Raw genomic sequence first — 25,935 nt, 5'->3', positions numbered from 1 at the left:
AGTGTGTACCATTGTGATACAACCTTGGATGTCCCATAGTGCTTCAGGTAGATTAGAGGAAGAATGCATCTGCAATGCGTCTATACGTTCCCAAACCTGAGGAAGAGCTCTGTGGAGCAGAAAGGCTTGAATAGTCCAATAAAAAAGATTCTCGCCTATCTCTTCACTCTGCAAGGTAACTTAATTTACTCGTGGGAGGTATTGTACATGGGGCTGTGGGGAGGAGGGAGACGGGAATCTTTAGTGACATTCCATGTGTTTTTGCAATACTTAGGGTTCCAGTGGGATTTCAAAAGGACCTATCTGCATTATTAAGCAACTAAATACTTTTGAAAATCTGGCCCAAGGCTATATCCACCTTTTGACACTAGTTCTGTTACAAGACAGGAGTAACTTGATAGATGGATCACTGAAATCTCATTGATGCAAGATAGGGTTCCCCTGAATTCTGCCTATGCATTTATTCATACAGTTTACATTATGCAGGAACAAGCCCTTAATGTATTTTTTGGAGAGGGGGATGAAGGTTTGAAAATATGCTACATTTCAGTGAAATTAAATATTGGGTTTTTATAATTTTTTAAAATATCGAATATACTCAACCATAAGCCCATTCATTCATAAGCTAACTCTCCCAAGTAAAAAAAAAAATTGTAAAAAAATCACAATGACTTGTTCATAAGCCGACTCTGCACCAGCGGTTTGCAAACTCCAGTCCCTGCTTGTCAGTGTTAGCCCACTAGAATGTCAGCACATTTTGTTTACCTGGAGTGTCTGTGGGCATGCAGTCCTGCAGCTCCCAGTGTCTGTGATTCGCCATTTCTGGCCAACAGGAGCGGCGGGAAGTGGCAGCCAGCATATCCCTTGTCCTGTGACACTTCCCACAACTCCTATTGGCTGGGTACAGTGAACAGCAGCCAATGGGAGCTCAAGAGCTCTAGACACTCCAGGAAGGGATGTTAAATTGTGTTTAATCAGCTAATCAAGTCCCACCCCCAGTGTCCAAGCAGCTTTTACTCCATTTAAAAAGCATAGGCACAGCAGGGGACCGGGCATGAGCTGGGAATCAGCTGCTCAACTAGTCCCATACATCCCTAACTCCAGGTACATAAAACATCCTGGGCACTAGTAGCTTCCCTGCTGGGCTGGGAACTGAAGTCTGTTGTGCACTCCTCCCCCACCCCCCAAGTTAAAAAAATTGGTAAAACGCAATGACCCATTCGTAAGTTGACCCCTGCTCTTTATTGTCATTTTTTACAAAAAAAAAATTGGCTTATGATCAAGTATATATGGTAAATATATGTTAGAGAGTATATAGCTGTGACTTGCAGTGAATTTGCAGCATAAGTGAGTTGGTAACTGTTAATTTTTGTGATATATATTTTACAGAGATAAAAACATTAATAAATTGCATTCTCAGATGTTTCATAATTCAACTCATAATTTCATAATTGAATTCACTTTGGGAAGCAAATATCATGGGTGTAAAATATCATTAATAGCTGACAACCACTGGCACAGACGTCCAAGTGGAAACATGCTGTACTGAATTAATTGTTATCGTTATTTGTATTACAGATGACAGAGGGTGGGAGGGGAAGCAAGCCAGACGGAGGTGTAGTGAGTTGTCCAAGGTCATTGCCCAAATTAATGGAATAGTTTACATTAGAACCCACATTCCCATTTTCCAGTCCCAGTGACATGTCACTAGGACATGTAGCCACCAGATAAAATTACCCAATAGAATACCTAGCTTCCAAACCTGGTGGGAATTTTAATTGGTCTTGGGGGCTGAATTTACACCTACTGCACTGTTGTTGTTATTGTTATATTCGATTCCATTATTTCTGCTGCACACAGGGGAAACCCATGACTTCCTGTAAATAATTACTTGGTCTAGTCTTAATAAGCCTTACTATGCTCCACCAGTATTGTGGTAATCTTCACATCAGTATTGTGAAAACCTAACTTGCAGGTGTTTCCTTTGTGTTGCATGTTAAGTTGTTTTGTAGTTTATGCTGACATATTATGTGAGTTTTAGGGATTTGTTACGGTACAGAAATTTCTCCAGTTTGGCCCTTGCTCCTTACATCAACATTATGCACTAATGTATCTCAGAATTACCCTGTATGGTATTGTACAGATTCAATGCATATGTTCTTTACATGTAAGAGCCATGAAGTAATCTTAGCAAACATCTCCTGCATGTAAATAAAATCAGCAATTTAGTCTTGAGCAGAACTGGGCTGGCAATGTTTGCTGAAGGAAGAGTGTAAAGTTTTCCAACTCATGAAGACAAGTCAATGCCTGTACTTTGCAACACGTTAACATGTACTTTGTTTAAATTTCCTGTTCTCTCTCTCTCTTTTTTTTAATTCAGTGAATGGGGAAGCAAGCACAGAGGGGTGAATTGACTTCCCCAAAGTCATACAGACCATGGGAAAAATGGGAGTAGGACCAATGTCTAATAACTTCCAGCTGCCCAAAATAAGGAGTCTTCCTGTCTAAAAATATATAATACATAGTAGCAAAGTTATTTTATAAATGCTGAAACATAGCCTCCCTTAGAGGTTAATAAATCTGAGCATCAGACATCCCAGCTGATATTACAACCATCATCTGTCTTTCAGGGCACTCCACCACCTCTGTTAGATATTAAAATAAGAATCCATGAGCCTGGCATAGCTAAAGGACAAGCTTATTGAGAGATCCTGGTCAAAGCCCTATGAAAATATTGGAAGCAGTTTACAATCCAGCCCTGTAGCTGCAGCCTCATGAAGCCCCATTGTTTTCAATGAGCTTTGTATGTTCTGTGTGACAAGACCCAGAATTATGACCTTAATTTGAAAACGGTCTTAATTGAACAGTACCAAATTTTTGTTTTCAGTGTTACTCATGATGTTGAAAAATGCCCTACACAGCTTTCATATAAATACATAGATCGAAAAAATGTAATGTACCTTATTGAAGAAAAAACGGAGGGGAAGATGCCATTGGAAGTTAGTGTTTTATAAAAATTTTTCCCCCAAAACAAGAATTTTCACAAATAAAAAGATTCCATTTTGAAAAATCCTACCATGTGACTAATCTTACCAATTCAACACTGCAGTGCAATCTCTCGTCCCTTTTCCCATAAAAACAAAACAAAACAAAACAAAAAGCCTTCAAAATAAAAACTGAAAACAAGCCCCCAGAAACAGCAAAAACACATAGCAAGGAGAAAGAGAGGAAAAAAACTGAAGAACAGACTAAACTCTTATCAAAAGTTTCCTTCCATATTTTTAAATGAAAAATTTCAAATGAAACCAAATGTTTTTTTAAAAACGAACTTTTAAAAAAAGTATACTTTTTTTTCTGTGTGGAAAAACTTTTGATCGGCACTAGAATTTAATATCAGCAACGAGTTCTTAATACACATAAAAGCTTTATGCAAAAAATACACTTGTGCATAATTCTGCACCTCTGATTGTAACAAACTGAATCTGCATGTCAAGAAGTGAATGAAGGCTATGTTAATGTTTTTGGTAATGCCATATGCACTTCTCTTTACAGGTGACTGTTACGACTATAGGTTATGGGGATAAGGTACCTCAGACGTGGATAGGAAAGACCATTGCATCTTGTTTTTCTGTGTTTGCTATCTCGTTTTTTGCCCTTCCTGCGGTAGGTTCTCTTCTGGATTTTTTTTTCTTGGTAGTTTGTTCTTAAAGGAATTAATGGATTGTTGTATATTTTAAGAATAATATTTTCAACTTCCAAACTTATTTAAAATTTTCAAAAGTAGCTAAAAAGAACTCAAGTGCTTCCTTACTACATAGTGCTATATTTGGTGCAGTTTACATTTGTTAAGAGTGCTCCTTGAAGCAGTTTTTTAGCTTAAAAATGAAAGTTTAAATGAGATCACCGTTCTCTTCAAGTTTGAAAGGTGTACAGTAGATCAAATTCACATGGTAGTTGTTTGTTGTGAGTGCACTAATGCTGATGTTTTAGTTTTTTAAAGCCCTGATAAACCCAAAGCACTACAGCATGTGCTTAAGTGTCATTGATGGCAGTGGGTTTAAATCAGAAGTTTCACACTCCCCGCCCGTGGGCCAGCCCCACCTGGAGTAATTGTGCAATCTGGCCGTGGACTCTTAGGGTACGTCTAAACTACATAGCTCCGTCGACGGAGCCATGTAGATTTGTTTGTTCGGCAAAGGGAAATGAAGCCGCGATTTAAATAATCGCGGCTTCATTTAAATTTAAATGGCTGCCGTGCTGAGCCAACAAACAGCTGATCACTGTTTGTCGGCTCAGCGCGCTAGTCTGGATGCTCCCCTGCCGACCTGAAAGCCCTTTATTGACCTCCCCGGTAAACCTCATCCAATGAGGCATAACGGGGAGGTTGATAAAGGGCTTTCAGGTCGGCGCGGGAGCATCCAGACTAGCGCGCTGAGCCGACAAACAGCTGCTCAGCTGTTTGTCGGCTCAGCACGGCAGCTGTTTAAATTTAAATGAAGCCGCGATTATTTAAATCGCGGCTTCATTTCCCTTTGCTGATCAGCCTAATCTACATGGCTTCATCGATGGAGCAATGTAGTTTAGACACATCCTTGGTGGGCTGGGTAGGCCTGTCCATTACTGGCTCCCAAGTACCACCTCTTCCCACTATTGTCCCACCCTCTCCCCCTCATGGCATACTGTCCCCTAGGGTGCAGCTTTGTGAGTCCCAGGGAGAGAAGCAATTTGGGGGTCCTGCACTTCCTGTGGTGGCAGGAGCTTCAGGGGAAGCAGAGCACGATCATTTTATTACGATCTGCTTCCCCACAGTGGCAGGAGCAACTAACAGAAGTTGTGTGTTTTCCTCCTGGTAATAATAGTTTGTTTATATTAAGGCTTGTATGCTTCTAATGCAGTACAGTTCACTTGTTTAATCACCATCACCCCTGTGGCTTCTGTTCAATGGTTTTCAAAGATAATAAAATGCATTTTCTGTTAATTTCTAATTGGAACATTTGGTGAGTTGCAGACATCAGTTCAGTCAAACTGACATAGCCAGCTGTCCTGGGGTCTTGCCTATGCTGGGATTATTAGAACCCAATATTCTTTAGTGGTGCCGTTCCAGATCTCCATTGTTTTTACCACTATGTCATTAAACCTTACGTTAAATGTTTCCACAGAGGAGGTGCTAACGAAACAAGAGAAGTGGACTATGCTTACCTTTGGAATGACTGAGTAGTTTTCCTTATATTTTGATTGCTCTTCAGTAGGATCAGATGTCCTGGTGATAAACTCACCTGAGACCTGAAAACACTGCTGCTTTCACAATTGTTACTACTTGTGGAGAATCATAGGTCCCAATTTTGCTACTACAGTTAGGGTTGCCAGGTGTCCGGTATTGATCTGGACAGTCTGGTATTTTCACCTCCTGTCCTATAAAAAAATTCAGAAAATACCGGACACCTAAAATGTCCAGTATTTTCTGTTTTTTTTTCCCAGCCAGGAAGCGAAAATCCCGGGTGCTTACCAGGTTCCGCAGGGGAGCTGTCCGGTCCGGAGCAGGGAGACAAGATAGTGGAAGGTCTCTGGCAGCCTGTTAGGGCCAAAAAGCCTCAAAAGCATTTCTTAAAGGGGCCACATGGTTTTTAAAAATGTGTTAATTTTTTTGCTTAACAACTCTCGGGGTCCTTTTTTTTCCTCAACAACTTTGGTCTCCCCCTTTTTTTCCTCAACAGAATTTCTTCCCCGGTGGTTTGGTTTTTTTGGCTTTTCTTTTGAGGGGGGCGTGTTCAGTATTTTTGGTAAACCATCTGGCAACCCTAACTACAGATGCATCCAAAGAGACTTGCTTATGACTTAATAATACACAAGCACCTATACTTGACTTCTCATCACACTGCAGGGATAGGCAAATCAGGGTAAAGATTCTCTTTCAAATTTGACTCTTCATCTGCACAAACATTTTTGTGGTTTTCAGACTCTTAAATACCATCTACTTACTTTTATTATTCTAAAGCTGAAAGATTCCCATTGACTTGTATGGGCTTTGGATCAGGCCACAGAAGAACTAACATTGTAAGTTCCAAGAAGTAATACCAATTGAGACTGAAAACTACTACACATTAAGTTATTTCCCTTGAATAATTAGTTAAGTTGTTTTATGATGCTGAAAACAGTTTTATTAATGTGATGTAATTTGGCCAGATTGTTGAATTTTTTTTTTTCCTAAAAAGCTAGATCTTTATTTTCTTTCTTCCCATAGGGAATTCTTGGGTCAGGCTTTGCCCTGAAGGTACAACAGAAACAAAGACAGAAACACTTTAACCGTCAAATCCCAGCTGCTGCATCTCTCATTCAGGTACCTAAGCTGCTACATTTTAAATTCATGTATTGTCTCCTTTTTTATTTCAGTGTTAAAATGAATTGGAAATCCAGATGTGCTAGGTGACTGAAAATCCCACCCTTAAAGGCTCAAGCAATTGGAAATATTTATTGCAGAAAAATATCCTATAAATCGTTGGTTGTTTGATGCTATAATTGTTAGAGCTGATCAACAATACTCTCATTTCATCTTGCAACAACTACAGATTAGTACTTTGTAGCAACCAAATTTTCTATCCTACAGAACATTTTTGCATTTTCAGTTAAAAAAAAAAAAAAAAAGACAACCCAAAACCTATTACAAGTCTAAAAAGAATGCTGGATATGCAAAATTTCCCATGGGAGGAACACGCTCAAAAAATTCTAGTTTGGAGGAGCCAAAATGGAAAATTTTTGGTCTCTGCTCCCTAGGCTTCCAGGAGTACAACTCACCAGGGTAACTCCAGCAGCCTACCAGGAAGACTGTTGTAGAGATTGGGAATTCTAGCTTCCTTGCTCTTCATCAAGTAGATTGTTGGGGAGCCAACTACTCATGGAGCTGACTTCCTGGGAGGTCAGGCAGTCTAGAAAATTCCATTTTACAAATAGTGACCTGATGCAGAGGATAGATTGAGTGATAAGCCCAAACAAGGCCACGCAGGTAGTCCATGCAGAGCAGAGAATTCAACTGAGGTCTCTTCTGTCCCAGCCCAGAGGGCTTCCCACCAGAATACCCTCTTCGTGTTATCCTAATCCTGCTTATTGCAATAAAAAGTGCTTACATGCACATTTCTCCCTCTTTTTTATTTATCAAACAATTTTAAATTAGATGGATTGAATTTACAAAATGAGGATTTTCCACAAAGCCCAATGATACATTTCTCTATGTTTCTGAAGGAACCTGAACACATCAATAATTTCTAATATCCTCTTTAACTTTCAAGAAAATCACATTTTAGTAGCTCTAACAATGCTCTATTGTAATAATTGTACTGCTAACAATTATTTTAGACTGCATGGAGGTGCTATGCAGCAGAAAACCCAGATTCTTCTACATGGAAAATATACGTAAGAAAACCTGCAAGAAATTATCATTTGATGTCACCTAGTCCAAAACCAAAGAAATCAGCAATGGTATCAGTAAGTAACCTTGATTTCTTTTCCCATTTTGGTAGTTCAGTGAATACATTTGCTTGGTAGAGTAGATGGAATTTGCTCACTCTCCAGAGGCTATAAATTGTATTTGTCTTACAGGATATTGCAATGGTAACTGTGTATGTATAGTATAATTGTAATAAATATCTGGTAAGGTAAACTGAACTGTAGTAGGCAGATACAACTGAGTTCTATGATATACATGTTTGGGATTTTTTGGGATGAAATCTGAAAAAAAAAGTTGTCCTACTTGCTTTGCCACAAGCATGAGGATCAATTATCCAAAAAGTAGAGGCCTTCCTAAACTTGCTTTATGCAAACATGCAAATACCCACATGTTGCAACCTCTACCAGAGGAGTAGCATAAAGGGTGCCCATACCCACCTTCTACAATGGCTTCTGGGTGCTGGGAGCCCTAAAAACAGGACTCCTAAGACAGGGTGACCACAGCCCTCCTTCTTGGGGCTTTTCTGAAATCTTCATCAACTTTCCTGGTTTATCCACATGGAGGTGCAGGTTTTGCTCCAGGGAGCCTCCATCCAAGTCTTTCTGGACACTAGATTCACAAGTGCTATTTCTCACTCCTTTCCACCAACCTGTGACTGAGCTCCATGCAGTTTTTCTATCAGCTGAGTGTATAGTCGCCTGACTAGACACCTGACTTCTATTCCTAGCTCGACAGCTGATCCTCCTATAGAACACTTTTCCTTAAAGGACCAGCCTTAGAACAGGGTTTTGCTGATCCAGGCCCTTTCTCCTTAAAGGTGACAGGCTACCTCTTTATAGACAAGAAATGAAAGGTAATACTGTAATCCAAGTGAAACTAGAATTCTGGTGGGCAGACTGCATTTACACAATTTATAACTTGTCCAGGACGTCAAGTTTAACATTCTATTCATGTGATGGGAGATTTTAAAAGGTCAGAGTCTCCTCTGTGGTTAACTAAGTAAATTTCCAAAAGCGGCGAGGAGTCCTGTGGCACCTTATAGACTAACCGCAGTGTTGGAGCATAAGCTTTTGTGGGCAAAGACCCACTTCGTCAGATGCATGTGATGAAGATCCACTTCGTCACTTACATCTGACGAAGTGGGTCTTTGGCCACGAAAGCTTATGCTCCAATGCTGCGGTTAGTCTATAAGGTGCCATAGGACTCCTCGCCGCTTTTGCAGATTCAGACTAACACGGCTACCCCTCTGATACTTGACAAGTAAATTTCATTATCGGGGCAATCTAATGTGTATTCTTACTAGAGATCTAAAGGGTTAACCAATTATCCAGTTACCTGGGAAGTATTGCCTTACTGACATGCTAACCAAGTAACTGGTTAACCAATGCCCAGCATACCTAGAGCAGCCACCCCCACCCATGGCGCATTTAAATGGGATTTTACATCCCTTATTCTTACAAGAGATCTAATTTGTGTTCATATTTTTAGGTGAAGAAGAAGAAGTTTAAGACTGAGAAGGACAATGGACCTTCTTCCCCAGATAAAATGTTAACCGTTCCACATATCACTTACGACCATGTGGTGGATGATCGGAAATCTGATTTCAGTATTGATGCATATGAAAATTCTGGTAAGAAATTCCTTTATAACATTCTGCAAAATACTGGGCTATGTATTAATTACACAAATGAACTAAGTTTCAATGGTTAGTGTCATGTATGAGAGAAGACCTGCTCCCTCCCACTTTCTTAGGAGTCCAAACAAGGATTATTTTCTATCCATGCTTTGGCCACTAGTTGGTCTTGATGAGGCCCAATAGCTCTCCTAGGGGACGTTTACACAGCAGGGCTAAAGTCAAATTAAGCTACACAACTTCAGCTATGTCAATTGCGTAGCTGAAGTCGAAATAACTTAACTCAGCTTTTGGTGCTGTTTACACAGCAGGAAGTAAAGAAAGAACACTCTTCCTTTGACTTCCATTACCAGTGGCAAGGGTGTTAGGTGCCATGGGGCAAAGGCAAAATTTACGCCCACTAGCCCCCAGCCAAACCCTCCCCCTTGTCTGTCCCGCAGCCACATGGGGCTCCCTCCGGTGCATCGGGCTAGTCCAGTTCCAGCCAGACTGATACTCCCTCTGGCCAATCAGCAGCTGTGGTTTCTCGGAGGGGCGGGCTACAGTTGATAACCTGGATGCTGCAGCCCAATGGGCGGCGCTTTGGACTGACTGGTGGTGAAGGGGATTGTGGGGGTTGTAACACAGACGGGGCCTGTGTGCCAGCTGCATTCTGCGCATGCTCCGCCTGAACCCCTGTCCTGTGCGCTACCCCCGCCAGGTGCTTCATGCTCAGTTTCAATATCCTGCAGGTGCAGAAGTAGCTGGTGCCTGCTGGGTCCTAGTGCTGTCCTTCCCTCTCATGTCTGGCTGGCACCCACAGGGTCCTAGGACTCCTAGCGCCGTTCTTCCCTCTACTGCTAAATTGACGCCTCTCTAGCATGGTGCCCGGAGGCAACTGCTCCTCCATCACTACGCCACTGTCCATTACTCCTTGTGAAATGAGGGTTACTATGAGTGGGAGTAAGAAGTCCTCCAGCTTGACATTATTTCAAAATAAAGCCTTGTAGTGTAGACTCGCACTATATACATTCGGAATAACATCAGTTATTTCAAAATAACGCTGCTATGTAGACGTACTCCCTAGTGAAAATGCAGACAGGACAAGGTTGAAGGTTTCTCCTAACTGACAGGAAAAGTACATTCTTTGCAACTGATGCCAAAGCCACTTAGTTCTCCAGCTTATAAGTAGTACTTGTAGCTAGCCATGAATGCGTCTCCATCATCTCCCATGTGGAGGACAGGACTAGAGGACCTCTGAGGTCACATAGGATGTGTCTACACTGCACCCATAGCTCAAAATAAGCTATACAGTTTGAGCTATGAAAATTGTGTAGCTTATTTAGAGTTAATTTTGAAATTTGGCACTTTCTACACAGCACTTATTTCGAAATAAATCACTATTCTGAAACATCCCTTACTCCTTGCAGAATGAGGTTTACAGGAATGTTGGAAAAGTGAGCCTGTTATATTTTGAAATAACGGGCACACTCAAAAGACACAGAATAGCTGTTTCGGAATACTGAAGGTGTCCTGAAATAGAGCTGCAGCGTAGATGTAGCCTTCCAGTCCTATGTTCTCTTCCCAAATTAAATTCAGGTGAACCATATCTGCTAACACCCAGCTTTAAACAGTGACCCATGACTGTTCTTGAAATCTGGTCTGTCACTGCAAGCTATGTATTCCCTTTTCCCCACCTTGGTTTGGGTTTGGAGGCAGAAAGCTATTATTTCAAGTTCATCTAATATGGTTTTATAATAATACCATCTAGCTATTATAGACAGCACTTTTCATCAATGTAGGTTCTTCTGAGTTATCTAGGTCATCGATCCATATGGAAGGAGAAAGGAACCTGTTTTATAGTCCTGTTGCAATTAGAATCTTGTTGCTTTTGAAGTTGCATTGTAAATTCATCAGTTATTTTACATTTCTTTTTATTGTATTAAAAGCTGTTTTATGTTTTAATTCTGGCTAAAAGAACATTAACTACATCAAATAAGGTATAATTTTAAAGGTACATTTTACAGATCATATTGATTTTTAAGCTCTTAAATTTTTCTTCAGAAACTTGGCTGACTTTGTTTAAATTTAATAGTCATTAAAACGAGGAGATGATTGCAGTGTTTATTGAAACCAGGTATGTTTTAGCTCAGGCAGAAAGTCTAATCTCTCGATGTCACTCTGGTGTACTACAGCCCTATTCTGCAACTTCCCTGTTTTTTCAGTCTTCCTGAGCTTCTCCTTAGTAACAATGGCCACTTAAACGCTGTTGTGCCAAATGCTATTGTAGTTAGTAGGTGAATAAGGATAGGTCAATCATTAAGAAATATCTGCCCACAAAACAGCACAATGTGGTAATTTTATGAATGGCTTAATTTGCCAAGTCCCATCATGGAGATTTTGTGTCCCTAAATGTAGTAAGGGGACATATGATTTGCAAGCAAATACTAGTGTCCCTTCAGAACCAACTCTTAAGCTATCAATCAAAAGTTTTCCTCATTTCTTCTGACACTTCTTTTGTTTTCTTTTGATCTGTGTTTTGTTCTCACAAAACTCTTACAAGTGTACAGGACAAACAGGAATGTTAAAGTGGCTTGGTAAGTTGAGGAAAATAATTTTATATACAGCATGCCAGACTTTGACAATGTAACATAGCTTGTGATGTGCTCTTCTGTGTGTGCCTAATGACAAATAGCTTGCTATGATCTCTTCACTACTCAAGACTGTGTGTGAGACAGAAATGTTATTTCTCCCACATCTGGTCACAATCACAATATAATTAAAAAGCTGATTATGAGGACATGTTTTAATAAAATATGTATTAAGTTAATTAATATTATATTATAAATATTATTAATATTTATTTACTAACTTACATACTAGAAGATTTACTCAGCATTGTATGGGTCCTTAACTCAAATGAGTTTTGTTTTTCTTCATTTAAATCATTGCTCTGGGTGAGTTTGGGAATGAGGAGTTCAATATTCAGGCTGCCTTGAGTGACAATGCCAGCCCTCTCTCACCTCAACAGCTTGGGGCTAGGTGAGAAGTGCCTGTGCCTGTCTGTAGCTACAGAAGGCATGGCCAGGGGAGTGGTGCATGTCCTACAAACAGACACTTAAACAGACAAACCCTCTGAAATATGTAGTAGCTAGCTGTCCCTTTCTCCACTCCTGCCTCCTGCTAGCCCAGTGGGGTTAGAGTTGCTCCGTCTCCATCTCTGGCCCCTTGCTGCCTCCCTGTGGTCCTTCTGTAGTATAACTGTCCCTCCTGCCAGACCCCTCCCTTTCCATTTTATGAGAAACAGTCAAATTCCAGGCACATCCTATTGTCCTGACACAACCAAACCCTTCCTTTCCCTTAAGTTATGATAAGAGAAAACTGCATACCAAATTTGGTGGTCCTAGCTCTTAATGTTTAGGAGGAGTTCTTGAACAAATGCACTCACAGATGGAAGGACAGATGGACATTTCTAAAATATATAGTAAGTTTTTTTTATTTGTTGGTTCAGTGGTGGACACCATCCATTCCTTGCTTCATTCTTAACCCAGCTATACTCTTTTGTAAAAATGACTAAACAACCTGTGATTGAACCAGTGTCATTTTGTAAGCAAATAGTGTGGCACCAGCAAAATTTCCAGGCATCACCTCCGCTTTCATTCACACAAAAATGCATGCACAAGAGAATACCTCTATAAAAATGTACTTAGGCATTTGTGATGATAAGTGGGCACCTGAAAATTAAATAATACACTTTCTCTTTTTGCAGAAAATAACGGCAGTCTGGATTCTTTGTTTATGCCATTATGTCCATGTGCTTTTTCTCAGTATGGTCATAGTGCAGTTTTCTTATGAGTGTTTCCTTATAAGTTACATTTTCAGTGTTTCCTACATAGTTTTAGAGTTAGAGAAAGAGCTGTGCAAAACCATCAATACTTCAGTGATAGTAACATAAGTACCTGCAACCATTGAAGACAATGGCAAACACCCATTGACTTAAGCAGTAGATAATTGAATCTAAATACTCCAGAACTGGATTATTCTGTTCAGATGTATACAGGGCTGAATTCTCCACTGTACCCACACAGAACCCAGGCATAGTGGTGATGGAGGGATGAGAGGAAGCTCATTGTAGCTCCCTGATTCTGCTCTACCCTGATCCTGGTAGTATAACTCAAAGCTGCAGGGAGAATGGAGATGCAGCTTTAATTTGCACCCCCAAAGCATAATAGAACCTCCCTCCCATACTGTCCTTAGCACTTTTCCCCTCCTTATCTCAATCAGTGCAATTCTGGTTGTAGAAGGGGTAGAAGAGAAGAGGAGTAGGAACAGCATAGCTACTTACTTTAAGTCACCAAGAGATTCTCCCAAGACAGGGAATTCTCAGAGAGAATTCTCCAGCAAGTATAAAATCTGTTTCCTACACAGGCACAAAATGAACTTGGTAGACTTAACACCTGGCACCCAGTGTCCTCCAAATGGTTTTAGGAGGAGGAAACAAAGAGAGAAATATATATTTCTCTGAGCCAAGCATGGGAACATTTCTACATACAAAAGGCATTTCAGTCATGTTAAGGTTGCAGAGTGAAACACCCCAAAGGTAGGAAATACCAGCATTAAGGTTGCCTGTGAAAATTTAAGTCAGCCTCCTTGTGCATATGCCTTACGATGAAGTCTCTCATTACGTGATCACATACCATTTTTCTGCAGCCCAGCCAGTCAGAGTTCCCATTTCTGGGCTCCTTGCCTGAGTCCTACTCTTCATCTTGCCTTGACTCACAATCCTAATATCCCTGCCTGATCTCTTTGCCCAACTTGAGTCTTCTCCCCTCTCTCCCACTCTCTGGGCTCCTCATCTCATGTCATTCTTCGTACTCCCTCCTTGACTCCCAGTCTCTTGGCACAATCAGTCCCAGTCTGAGGCAGACAGCCGATGTGGGAAATTTTAGCCCAAGTGGTTAAAGTTTGGCAAGGCTATCAGCAATTGAGAACAGGATGTTAAAATGGAAAGTGTCCACCTATAATATAATGTACTGAAGAGGGAGAAAAAATGACAAGAAGTTACACTATGACCTTCAAGGGCCAGACTGAGTCTGGTCCTTATTTGGTTATATAGTTGGGAGAGGTAGTGCACAAGGAGACTTACCTTCTTGGTGCTTGTGTGGACTGTGGAAATGTCAGTCAGAATTATCTTCCCTTTATGCAGGGGTACTCATGGCTCCACAAAGGCAGAGCTATGGCCAAATCCTGCTGCAGAACAGGCTAGGTGCATGAGTGAATGTTAAGCTACAGTCTATAGACTTACTTACATTGTGCATGGGAGGGGAGGCACAGGGAGGCAGTGATTCTGAAAAGAGGAACAAAATACTCATCAAAACACTTATATTTAATCAATAGTAAATGAAAAGACCTGAATCAAAACTCCTTTTGTGTTAGCCTTTTTCCTTCTTAATTTTAAAGTTGACAAATACCACACAGACTTTGCATTAAAGGAAGACATGTTGCTGTCTCTCCAGCTGTCTCTTTTCTCTCCTCCTTTCTTTCTGTCTCTTGTGTGCATCTTTCCTGTGACTCAGACCGTCAGCAATCCTGGGCATCTCTTTCTGCAGAGCAGTCATCTTCCAGTGCACCTCCTTCTCCAGGTAAAGCTCCTATTTCAACGATCCATTTCCTTTGCAGCTGACAGGAATTCAGTCTTTGCATTGCAAAGTTTGGACTTTCAGGCAAAATGAGGGGCTTTTTTCTTTTTGTTTCCAACCCTTTCCCCATTTTTGTCAGTGGAAATTTAAACTGTGTCCTGAAAATTTTCAGCTGAAAACCAAAAATCAAAATGTTCCATAGAAAGTGCATTTCCATTTAGTTAAAACAGTTAAAATGGAAAATCGTCAATCAGCCCTACAAAAAGAGTAAACCTATTTGCCCATTGTATTTAAGCTGATGGTAAAATTGTGAAATCCAAGTTGATTTATTAAAATATCCTCTATTAGCAATATATTTTAAAACATTTTACTAGAACACTTAGTTATACTTACACAAATATCAGATGGTTGGAAAAAATTATTGTATCAATCTAATGTTTGATTTTCCAGTCATTGGGACAGTAGGGTGGCAGAAAATTGTAAGATGTTCAATTCTAATGGTTGTAATGTCTTCCCTACAACTCAGACTAGATGTTCCTCACTGCATCTATTGTCTATTTCATTATTTTATCAATTCACAAACATTGATTCCTTTCTTTATAAAAGCATCTTTAAAAACATATCTGTAGACAGTAATATCTAATACCTGTGAGGAAGTATGGATCAGCAATTAGCCTCTTAGGATTTGAGAAACCTGGGTTTGAGTCCCTTCTCCTCCATAGATTTCCTATGTGACTTTAGCCTTTTTGGGTTTCCATTCTCCACTGGTGAAATGGGGTTAACTCCGGTCATCTGAAGAAGTGGGCTGTTCCCACAAAAAGCTCCTTATACCATCTACATGTTTTGTTAGTCTATAAAGTGGTACCAGACCATTTGTTGTTTTTTCCCCCTATTTCACAGTGAGAATATGTACATTAAAAACCGTGTGAGGTGGTCAGATACTGCCATATACTTACCTCATATGAGAAAAACATGAGTCATCCATTTAAGGATTTTATTTTTCTGTATCTCTCACATCAGGCTTGTAACTAGCCTATCGGTGAGTTTGAGCAGGGGGAGACAGTAATCCATCAATTTAGTACAGATTACTTACAAACATTTTTTAATTTATCCAACCTTCTTCTGAACTCTTTGGTCTGGAATTAGGACAAATTTTTCACTAGATCAGGTTTGCTTCTCCTTCTCAGAGGAAGCAATGGCACAGTGCACAGCACCTAGGGAGTAGAAGTGGATTCTTCAAAGACCAGGGCTGGCCATAATCTGTCCCTAAGTAGTTACCAGAAAATTCCAGGGGAAAGAAGCAAGCAATAGGCAAATATAATTCCCCTCTTATTATCTTCTAGTTACTCCTAGGAGAGAATGTATCCTTATATTTTTCAAATCAGGTGGGATACAACATTAATTCCATCTTCCTTTTTCATCTGTCATTTCTGTCCTTTTCTGTCTTAAACAAGAAAGCAATAACTGTAACAACTGAACAATTGGAAATCCTCTTGTAAGCATTGCTTCATGTAGCTACAGTGTAATGAGTGCTTGCAAGCACTGCATGTGGCTTTAAGTTCAATAGCATTGTCTTTAGTAATCAGACTGCATAAAGAGATTTTTAAAATCCTCTCTAGGAAACTGCAAAAACAACAAGGAATCCTGTGGCATGTTAGGGTACGTCTGGACTACAGGGTATTGTCGACAGAAGTTTTGTCGACAGTATCTGTCGACAAAACTTCTGTCGACATAGAGCGTCTAGACACATTCAGTTCTGTCGACAAAGCAAGCTGCTTTGTCGACAAAACCCTGTAGTCTAGACGCAACCCTACAGGCAATAACACCTTCTGTCGACATAACTCTGTCGACAGAAGGTGTTATGCCTCGTAAAATGAGGTTTACCAGTGTCGACAAAACTGCTGAGTTCTGTCGACGTTATGTCGACAGCACTCAGCGGTAGTGTAGACGCTGGTATAGTTTTGTCGACAAAAGTCCACTTTTATCGACAAAACTCAGTAGTCTAGACGTACCCTTAGAGACTAACAGATTTAGTAGGGCATAAGCTTTCATGGGTAAAACCCAGTTCATCAGATGAATTGGAGTGGAAATTCAGAGGCAGGGGGACAAAGACACACATGTGCATGTGAACCAGTGTGGATTTGGCTCACTCAAAGCAGCTGATGGGGATGTGTGAATACCAAGAGAGGGGTTTGTAGTGAGACAACCATTCTAAATCCTTATTCAGTACACATATTCTGTGTGAAACTGATGGAATGTATCCCGCTTCTCAAACTCCCCCACGTTATGGCTACTTACAAGCCTGATGTGTGTGTGAGAGAAAAATAAAATAATTAAATGTCTGGCTCTATTCAGTAACCCCCTTCTTTTGTTATACTAGTCTCTCTCTCTCTATCTATCCCTGCCTCTATAATTTTCACTCTGATTCATCTGATGAAGTGAGTTTTACCCACGAACGCTAATGCCCTACTAACTCTGTTAGTCTCTAAGGTGCTACAGGACTCCTTGTTGCTTTTGCACATACAGATTAATGTGGCTACCTACCCCTCTAAGACTTAGGAAACTAGTGAGTTTTCGTACATGCCTGGCAGAACACTGAATGTTCAGTATTTAATAACAGCCAAAGAGGAGTCTGTTTAACACAACTATTTAAGGCCTTGTAAAGTTGTATGTTTTAGCTGGAATTCTTCTGCTCTTTGTTTCATAACCTCTATCTTGAATGTAGCTGTGTGTTAATCCTACGGATATTACTGAGGAAAAGTAGGTGATGCTGGAGTTCACTATTGTTTGCTATAGAACTCCCATCACCTTAATGCTAAAATTGGCTCTTGAGTAGTACTGTGATCAAGGAACCCTGCTTTTCAGCTGCTAGTATTGGAGTAAAAACTTGCTCTTTTTTTTCCAGATGCTCCCAATCATGTGGTTTTTGAAATCAGTGAAAGCAAAACCCCCAAGGAATTATATAGGAGCAGGATCATGCACTTGATCTACTCCTTACAAAATGAAATGGCCAAGAATTGTGTGTTGATTACTTCCTATACCTTCTGATTTGGGCTAAATGTTGGATAGTACATGAAGAGGGTGTAAATTGTATCAAACATTAATTTCAGGGGTATAAATCTTCCAGTGCCTATGGATTTAAGGGACAGCAGACCTATGCCTTTACTTAATGATTAGGTTGTCTGAGCATAAATAAGATCAGAAAAAAGTCCATACTGTGTCAGATTCTTCTCAGACAGTTCTTATTATTACATCTAAAGTACCCATCCCTGAATCATCTGAGTGTTCTTTATTTAAATGCTTAATGGGCACACACAGATGGGAAGCAGGTCTCTGTTCCTGTCCTTCCCAGAACAATGATCATTTTAACCCAAATGGGCCTGACTCCGCCAAATTAAAATTTTGTATTCGCTACCTCAACTGGAGGTTCTTGCACAGCAGCTTCTCCTTTGCTACAGGATTGGGCATTAGGGTGTCACATGATCAGATGCTGAAAGTCTTGTGCAAGAAGAGAATGTCTCGATTTGCTTTCACTGCACCCTTGTCCCGTTTACAGATATTTTTTCTAGCGTCCTTGTTTTGTTTTTAAGTCTGTCTTGTTTGTACCTTTTCCACTAGCTTTTGAAATACTATAATGTATCCTCACACGCAATAAGCCTGTTATTCAGACTTTTAAAAACAGCAGCATCCTACTGTTCTAACCCTTATCTGCTTATTTCCTCATAGTGAAAAAGAGCCCTGCATTTTTAGATGTGAACACGGTGCCCTTCACCAGGACCAACAGCTTTGCAGATGAGCTTGACTTGGAGGGTGAAACATTGCTGACCCCAATAACTCACATCTCACAGTAAGTCACTAACTATTGAATAGGGGAATCGTTGACTTTAGACAAGTGCATCTAGTGCAGTTGAAGGAGCTGAAATATGGCACTGATAAGGCCATCTCAAATATTTGAGTCAAACTGTTTCACCTTGACATTGGTATATTCTGAGTGCAAATAAATCTTCATGTTGACTTAAAGAAAAGTTCATTCTTCTGTGACACAAGGTTCTGGTTTTTAGCTGATGTCTGTGGACAGCTGGTGGTTGATAGACTCAAGATTTTCATAGATACCGGTACTTTGTGAATCACTCTTCTATTGAGGATTATGTTACATTCTCCCATTTTATGTTTTCAACATATGTGTCTTGAAATATTTTTTTTTCTCAACTATAGGTCTTTCATTTTCAGCTGTAGCCCCTGTAAAAGAGAATCTTCCTATAACAGAGAAAATTATCATTTGTACCTTTATTGCTGCTTTGTGTAAAGGTGGCCAGGAAAAGGGTTGCACTTGTTAATATTTGTTTCTTTTTTAAAGGCTTATGTTTATCTGCTATGTTAGAAATATTAGGCCCTGACTTCCTACTTGGTGCTGGAGGAGTCCTAAAAAGAGTGGAGATGCAGTGGGATTATGGCATCACCAGAGAAAATAGATTGAAATCTGGTCAGTTTGAGAGGGGAAGGGATTTTTAGTTAGTTTAAAACTCTTCATGTTTTGTTTTGTTTTGTTTTGTTTGTTAGCGCTTATTTAACTCAAACACCTGATAGATGTTTGGAAGAAGCCTTTTTCTTTACCCCTACAGTAGAAGACTGCGAGACAGTCTCCCACTCCAGTTCTCAGAGTACTAAGGATTCCTTCAACAAACCAGGAAAGAAAATTGACTACTCCTGTGCTTGTTGGTCTCTGTGTATTCCATGCTTGGGGTACACATGTGTTCTGTGTCCATTGGTCTGCACATGTGCCCACAATCTACTTGTATCTCTGACGAGGTAAAGGACAGAGCAGACTGACTGCCTCTTCAGTTCCATCTTAGCCACTGCATGGTCTGTATTGGAACAGTCAGACCCCGCTTCAGGGACCTGGTTGGTGGGGTAGCCTGACAGAGCAAAGAATCTGTTTTCTCTTCCATGAGTTTTGACTTAGTTGTGAGGGACTCTACTCCCACAGTCCCCCACTGGGGGCTTATCGGGAAGGCAGGGAATACTCTGATAAGCATGAGAGCAGATCTTTCTCTAGTCAACTTTAAAGGAGTCTGATCTAATCCAGCGTAAGTTGAGCATGTCTTCTTGCTTAGCCTGGGAGACGTTAGAAAGTCTCAAGTCTCAGGGTCATGACAAGAATGTCCACATAGCCAGTGCTTTGTCAGAACCAGACTGTGCTTTGGGAGCAACAACTCTGACACAAAAGATTCTTAACTCCCCCCACTGTGTAGGCCCTTTTGTGAGAACGTTTGAATCTTCCTGCAAATGAAAAGTTTACATTGTCAGCTGAATTGTTTAAACACTGATGTACTTGTAGGAGAAATATAAGAATCTTGTGTTAAAAGATTTGTTATTGGCTCAGTTAGGAGGAGGAAGAAATACATTTCCAAACACCTTCAGACAGTGATATCTGAGGAGCAAAAGCAGATCTGATGTTTTCCTTTGCATATTTTATTTTAATTCACCATACGGGTCATGTACCTGTTTCTTTTTATATCCTAATTTCTCAATCATAATCTGTGGCGTCATCTTGCAGATGCTCTAGTTCTGAGTGCCAAAGTGCTGCAAAATATACCTCTTTATATGAATTATGCTTTTGCGCTTGTGTAGTGTTAGCAATGAAAGACAGTTTCCCAAAGAGAGATACAAATGGGTAAGCCATATTTTTTCTTTCAAAAAAAAAATTGTTTCAAAGTACCAAGGACATAATAGTCTTAGACAATGGATGTTATCAGATTTGTAAAGTTCTTTCACTTAGAGATTGCGCTTATCAGTTATGTTGTGGTGCATATTTGTCCTGAAATACATAAAGTAGTCCTAAAGATGAGAGAGCATCGGACAAGGATGAGGACTTATACATTTAAATGTTCAGGTTTTTTACCATCAAGTAATAGGTTGTGTATGCCAAGTAATGGATCATATCAAATATTAGGGAGGTACCAAAATACTGAAGCTTGGTTTTGTTAATGGAGAAAGTGGTGTGCTTATGTGAAGTACTGAAAAACAAGCTTCTGTATTGCATTTCATTTTTATGTAATGCTATAATCCTAAGCCTAGTTATGATACTACTAAACTTTTGATTGAAATTGTTCTTTTATTATGTGGACGCATGCTTCTTTTTCGTTCTTTTCTTCAAAGACTGTAAGGAACAAATATATGAAAAATTGTGGCACGTCATTCACTCCAGGCATAAGACCAGAAGTTTGGCATCCAGATATAATGTTAGACATGAAATTTAGGGATGAGCAATATACAGTAAAAGCCCTTTTCTCTGGCACTTCACCAACCAGCTGGCTTGATAAATTGGCATTTCTGATCTGGAGAGAATGTCTGGTTTACACTGCGTGTGGTGCAGGGCTGGCAAGGGGCTGGAGCATGAGAGAGGACGTGGAATATGGGAGTTTGGGTCTGAAAGGGGGCTCAGGGTACTGGAGGGCAGGGATACTCACCTCCAGCAGCCCCCATCTCCCACAACCAGTTTCCTGTCCCTACTGTGGCTGGCGGTGGTGTGGCCAGGCGGTCCTGCAGGCACGCTGCCTTTGTCTCCCCTCCCTGTGCATTGACTCCATGGCTCTCAGACCATTGGCCGGGAACTGTGGCCAATGGAAGCTGTGAGGGGCGATGCTTGCTGATGGAAGCACTATGGTTGGTTGCAACAGAGCCACCTGGCCATACCTCTGCCAGGAGCAGCAGGGATGGGGAACTGTTTGCACCTCCCCTTCTGGCGCCACAACTACCTCTACCTTGGTTAATTGGCGTTTTCAGTTGAGTGGCACCTCCCTTTCCCTCAGCATGCTAGATAAAAGGGCTTTGCTGCACACACTGTCTCACAAGCACCCAGTCCGCTTCCATCATACAGTTTGCAATATAATAAAAACAAAAGTAGTTTGTGGTTACAGTCGATATCATAAATATGTCTTAAGTTGCCAGAATGAGAATTATTTTTTATTTCCTGAGGGAAATAGAAATGTGCTTTCTAAAAGTGCACTTTGTTTAACATATATACAAGTAATGCTTCATATTTGAGTTTGTATTGATAAAGTACCCATTATGCAAGTATTCCAGAATACATAACAAAAATACCTTCTGAACTATGAAGGTAACTAACTAGCATAGAAAAGTCAGATCAAATAAAACTGCAGTTTAGACTTTAATATCAATCCATATTCTATGTAAGAAATCGCAATGTGGAGACCATTTCAGAGCCCAGGTGCATAACAAATAGCATCTCTTGATTCCGTAACATGTAAATTAGTTTCTCCAAAAGACTCTAGAAATGAGCACCAGTAAAGATTTTGATTCTGTAAGCCACACAAGCATGAGTAATACTTGCCGGTTAATTGGAGGCATATGATTGGCAACATACCTGGAAATTGATTTTACCTCAGAGTATAAAAATACTTCCTTTTGACAGGCAATGTAAATCCTGTGGCAAAAAAAAGCTTCCTACTGTACTATTAGCAGAACTACTTGGCAACATTCATATTAGAAGGATATGGGTACATTTCTATTTGTCTCACTTACTTTAAATTGATAGAAATAATTTGTAACCTTTAATACCTCAGAATCTCTAGTTTTGCATTTTTTTAGGCTTCTAGGCATATCATAAATATCAAAGGTTATAGCCCTGCTAAGATTTATGCACTAAGTTAAATTTAAGCAAGTGAGCAGTTCCAACTGAATTTAATAGGACTATTCAGGTACATAAAGTTAGGTGTGTGTAAATCTTTGTGGGATTAAGACCTAAAAATTTCTCTTGAGATGAATATGCTAATTATTGATGCCCAGTACTGTGATCTTTCCATGGGGTTTTGCATATGAAAGGACAGTTCTATCATGCTAATTGTTTCGCAAACTCTAAATGAAAAAAATAATAAATATGTGAGAAAACAAAATATACAAACCGGCTACGTCTAGATTGCATCCCTTTTTCATAACAGGGATGCAAATTAGACGTATCATAATTGCTAATGGAGCTCTGCCGGAAAAAAGCGCCAGTCTAGACGCGGATCTTTCGGAAAATAAAGCCTTTTCCGAAAGATCCCTTATCCCTCTTAAAATAATTAATATTATGTGTACAAATATATACTGATAGAGGTAAACAGAAAACATTCTTCCCATCACAAAAAATTTTGAGATATACAAAAATGTGTTCCTGTACCAAGTTGGGACGAAAAGTCAAAATCTCAAAATTTTTCCCAAACTGAGAATAAATAAATAAACAATCCAGGTCAATTAATATATTTTCTTTTGCTATTTTTTCTTTTATTTCTATCGTTTTATGAAAAAAAAACCTATAGCTTAAATTTAAAAGAAAAAAAAACTCATTGTGAAGTGGAAAAACAGAATATTTTCTTTTGAAAATAACAAAGTGAAACATTCCAGCAATTTCAGAACTTTTATTTTTATTTGAAAATTTTGCTTAAAACAACCTTTTGCTATGAAAATGTTCAGTTTTGGATAAATGGCCTTTTCTGATGCAAAAAAATGTTTCTCAAAAAAATTCATACCCATTCTAATAAGGATCATGATTTTCAAAAGCTGGCTCCTCAGTCTCATTTGGACACCTGAAATAAATGGCCTGATTTTTCAAAGCTCCTGTTGGTCGCAGTAGGACTTATAGTCAGCATGAGTAAGGATAGTAGACTAGAGCATAAAATGAACACCAATTGTCATAAGAAGGTATGACCTAACATAATATCAATATAATGTTAAAAAGCTTCAGAGGGGTAGCCGAGTTAGTCTGTAACTGGAAAAACTTAAAGAACAACAAATAGTCTTACAGCACCTTAGAGACTAAAACATGTAGATGGTATTGTAAGTTTTGGTGAGCACAACCCACTTTTCTAGATGAATGGAGTTATTAAAGGTCCAGTTTCTAAATAAATAGGAGACCGGGGGGGGGGGGGGGGGGGGGGAGGAGAGGAAAAAAAGGGGAAGAAAGAGTCCATTAGAATGCCCATGTTACATAAGGTTATAGCCCTTAAAGACTAACAAAACATGTAGATGGTATCATGAGCTTTTATGGTCACAACTCACTACTTCAGCTTCATGTAGCATTTATTTATTTATTTAGAAACTGGATCTTTAATAATTCCATTCATCTGAAGAAGTGGGTTGTGCCCACAAAAGCTCATGATACCATCTGCATGTTTTGTTAGTCTCTAAGGTACTGCAAGACTATTTGTTGTTTTTTAAGGTTTTCTAATATAATGTTAGTTTAATTCTTAGTCTGAATTGTGAATTTCATGTAATTTTCTGGATGTCTGTCTTTTTGGCATTTCTCTCTTCCTCTCCACTTTGGAAGGATTATCACAGGCTTAAAAGACATTTAGGAATAGCTTACAGCATTTGTTACTTAAAGCAGTTTCCTAATATAAGCATCCATGTTCAGGGCTGGCTCGAGCCATTCCTGCGCCCCGGGCAGCGGGCACGCGATGCATGCACGGCTCCACCTCCGGGCACATGGCGCATGTGCGGCCTCGCACCCGTGCGTGCTGAGCACCTTACAGCTGCAATCGGGGTGCCACGTGGCCATCGGCCCTGGGCGCATGACGCATGATGGCAGCTCTAAGGGGCGCCGCGTAGCCCCCAGCCCTGGACGCATGGCACCTGATTGCAGCTCTAAGGGGTGCCGTGTGGCTGGACACACGACGCCCCTTACAGCTGCCATCATGTGCCCCCCCATAGGTTGGCGCCCCGGGAAGCTGCCTGGCTAGCCCACCCCCTTAATCCAGCCCTGTCCATGTTGTTAATCATGCCTGTCATTGATAATTCTATAAAACCTGCATGATTTTTAACTCCTATTTTGCCTCCCTCAAATTGGACAATGATAATTCAATTTTACTTTTGTTCCTAGTTACAGAGTACACAGTATAATTTTTCTCTGTTAATGCACTAGTATTTTATTAGACATATTCTAGTACGTGATATTGAAATGTTTAGGTTAGTGGTAATATAGACTAATGTATTTTAAAACACAAATGTACAACTGCTTCTGTTAGAGTTATGTAAAAAATAATATTATGGAAACATTCTGTTGATCTGAGTGTCAGTATCAGTTTATTTTTACAAAATCTTCATTTTAGACCACATGTAACCCCTGGGTGGGGTTGCAACTTCTTTGGAGGATAGGGACATAATTCAAAATGACCTTAGCAGGTTAGAGAAATGGTCAGAGCTAAACAGGATGAGGTTTAATAAAGAGAAATGCAAAGTGCTCCACTTAGGAAGGAACAATCAGTTCCATACATACAAGATGGGAAGCGACTGTCTAGGAAGGAGCATGGCGGAAAGGGATCTAGGGGTCATAGTGGACCACAAGTTGAATATGAGTCAACAGTGTGATGCTGTTGCAAAAAAAGCAAATATGATTCTAGGTTGTATCAACAGGTGTGTTGTAAGCAAAACTTGTGAAGTCATTCTGCCGCTCTACTCTGCACTAGTTAGGCCTCAGCTGGAGTACTGTGTCCAGTTCTGGGCGCCACATTTCAAGAAAGATGTGGAGAAATTGGAAAGGGTACAGAGAAGAGCAACAAGAATGATTAAAGGTTTAGAGAACATGACCTATGAAGCCAGGCTTCATGAACTGGGCTTGTTTAGTTTGGAAAAAAGAAGATTAAGGGGGGACATGATAGTGGTTTTCAAATATCTAAAAGGGTGTCACAAGGAGGAAGGAGAAAATTTGTTCCTCTTGGTTTCTGCGGACAGGACAAGGAGACAAGGCTTAAAGTGCAGCAGGGGAGGTTTAGATTGGACATTAGGAAAAAATTCCTAACTGTCAGGGTGGTCAAATATTGGAATAAATTGCCAAGGGAGGTGGTGGAATCTCCCTCTCTGGAGATATTTAAGAACAGGTTAGATAGACATCTGTCAGGGATGGTGTAGACGGAGCTTGGTCCTGCCTTGAGGGTGGGGGGCTGGACTCGATGACCTCTCGAGGTCCCTTCCAGTCCTATTATTCTATGATTCTATGATATGATAGTGTATTTATAAACATAATTTTATACATAAGTAACAGATGTTCACACTTCAACTATATAAGCATGATTTTTTTTAATTTCTATGCCCTGAACAGTGCAATAGATGCAATAATTACATAATTAATTTTATCATTTCAATACCAAAAATCATCAAATAAAGATGAAAGAGCAAGAAAAATTTAATAGCAAATAATCCAAATAATTTATTACAATAAAATACATTTGTTAAAACATCTGGGA

At 39.9% G+C, this 25,935-nt stretch overlaps 1 protein-coding gene across 2 annotated transcripts in view; it reads left to right on the top strand.

The window, feature by feature from the left end:
• KCNQ1 (potassium voltage-gated channel subfamily Q member 1) overlaps window positions 1-25,935 on the top strand; it is a 580,522-nt gene that overhangs the window by 181,846 nt on the left and 372,741 nt on the right. The window contains exons 7-13 of one of the 2 annotated variants that reach the window (XM_075928134.2): window positions 3,553-3,663; window positions 6,242-6,337; window positions 7,351-7,479; window positions 8,930-9,071; window positions 11,624-11,650; window positions 14,630-14,695; window positions 18,419-18,539. In XM_075928134.2, coding sequence (XP_075784249.1) covers window positions 3,553-3,663; window positions 6,242-6,337; window positions 7,351-7,479; window positions 8,930-9,071; window positions 11,624-11,650; window positions 14,630-14,695; window positions 18,419-18,539 — 692 coding nt within the window. The remainder of the gene's footprint in view (window positions 1-3,552; window positions 3,664-6,241; window positions 6,338-7,350; window positions 7,480-8,929; window positions 9,072-11,623; window positions 11,651-14,629; window positions 14,696-18,418; window positions 18,540-25,935) is intronic. The other variant, XM_006134905.5, reaches the window with a different exon arrangement.

The sequence above is a fragment of the Pelodiscus sinensis genome, chromosome 5 (genome assembly GCF_052426305.1).
Source record: "Pelodiscus sinensis isolate ZL-2025 chromosome 5, ASM5242630v1, whole genome shotgun sequence".
NCBI lineage: Eukaryota > Metazoa > Chordata > Testudines > Trionychidae > Pelodiscus > Pelodiscus sinensis.
Note: the sequence above shows the minus strand (reverse complement) of the source record. Positions and strands in the feature narration are given on the sequence as shown.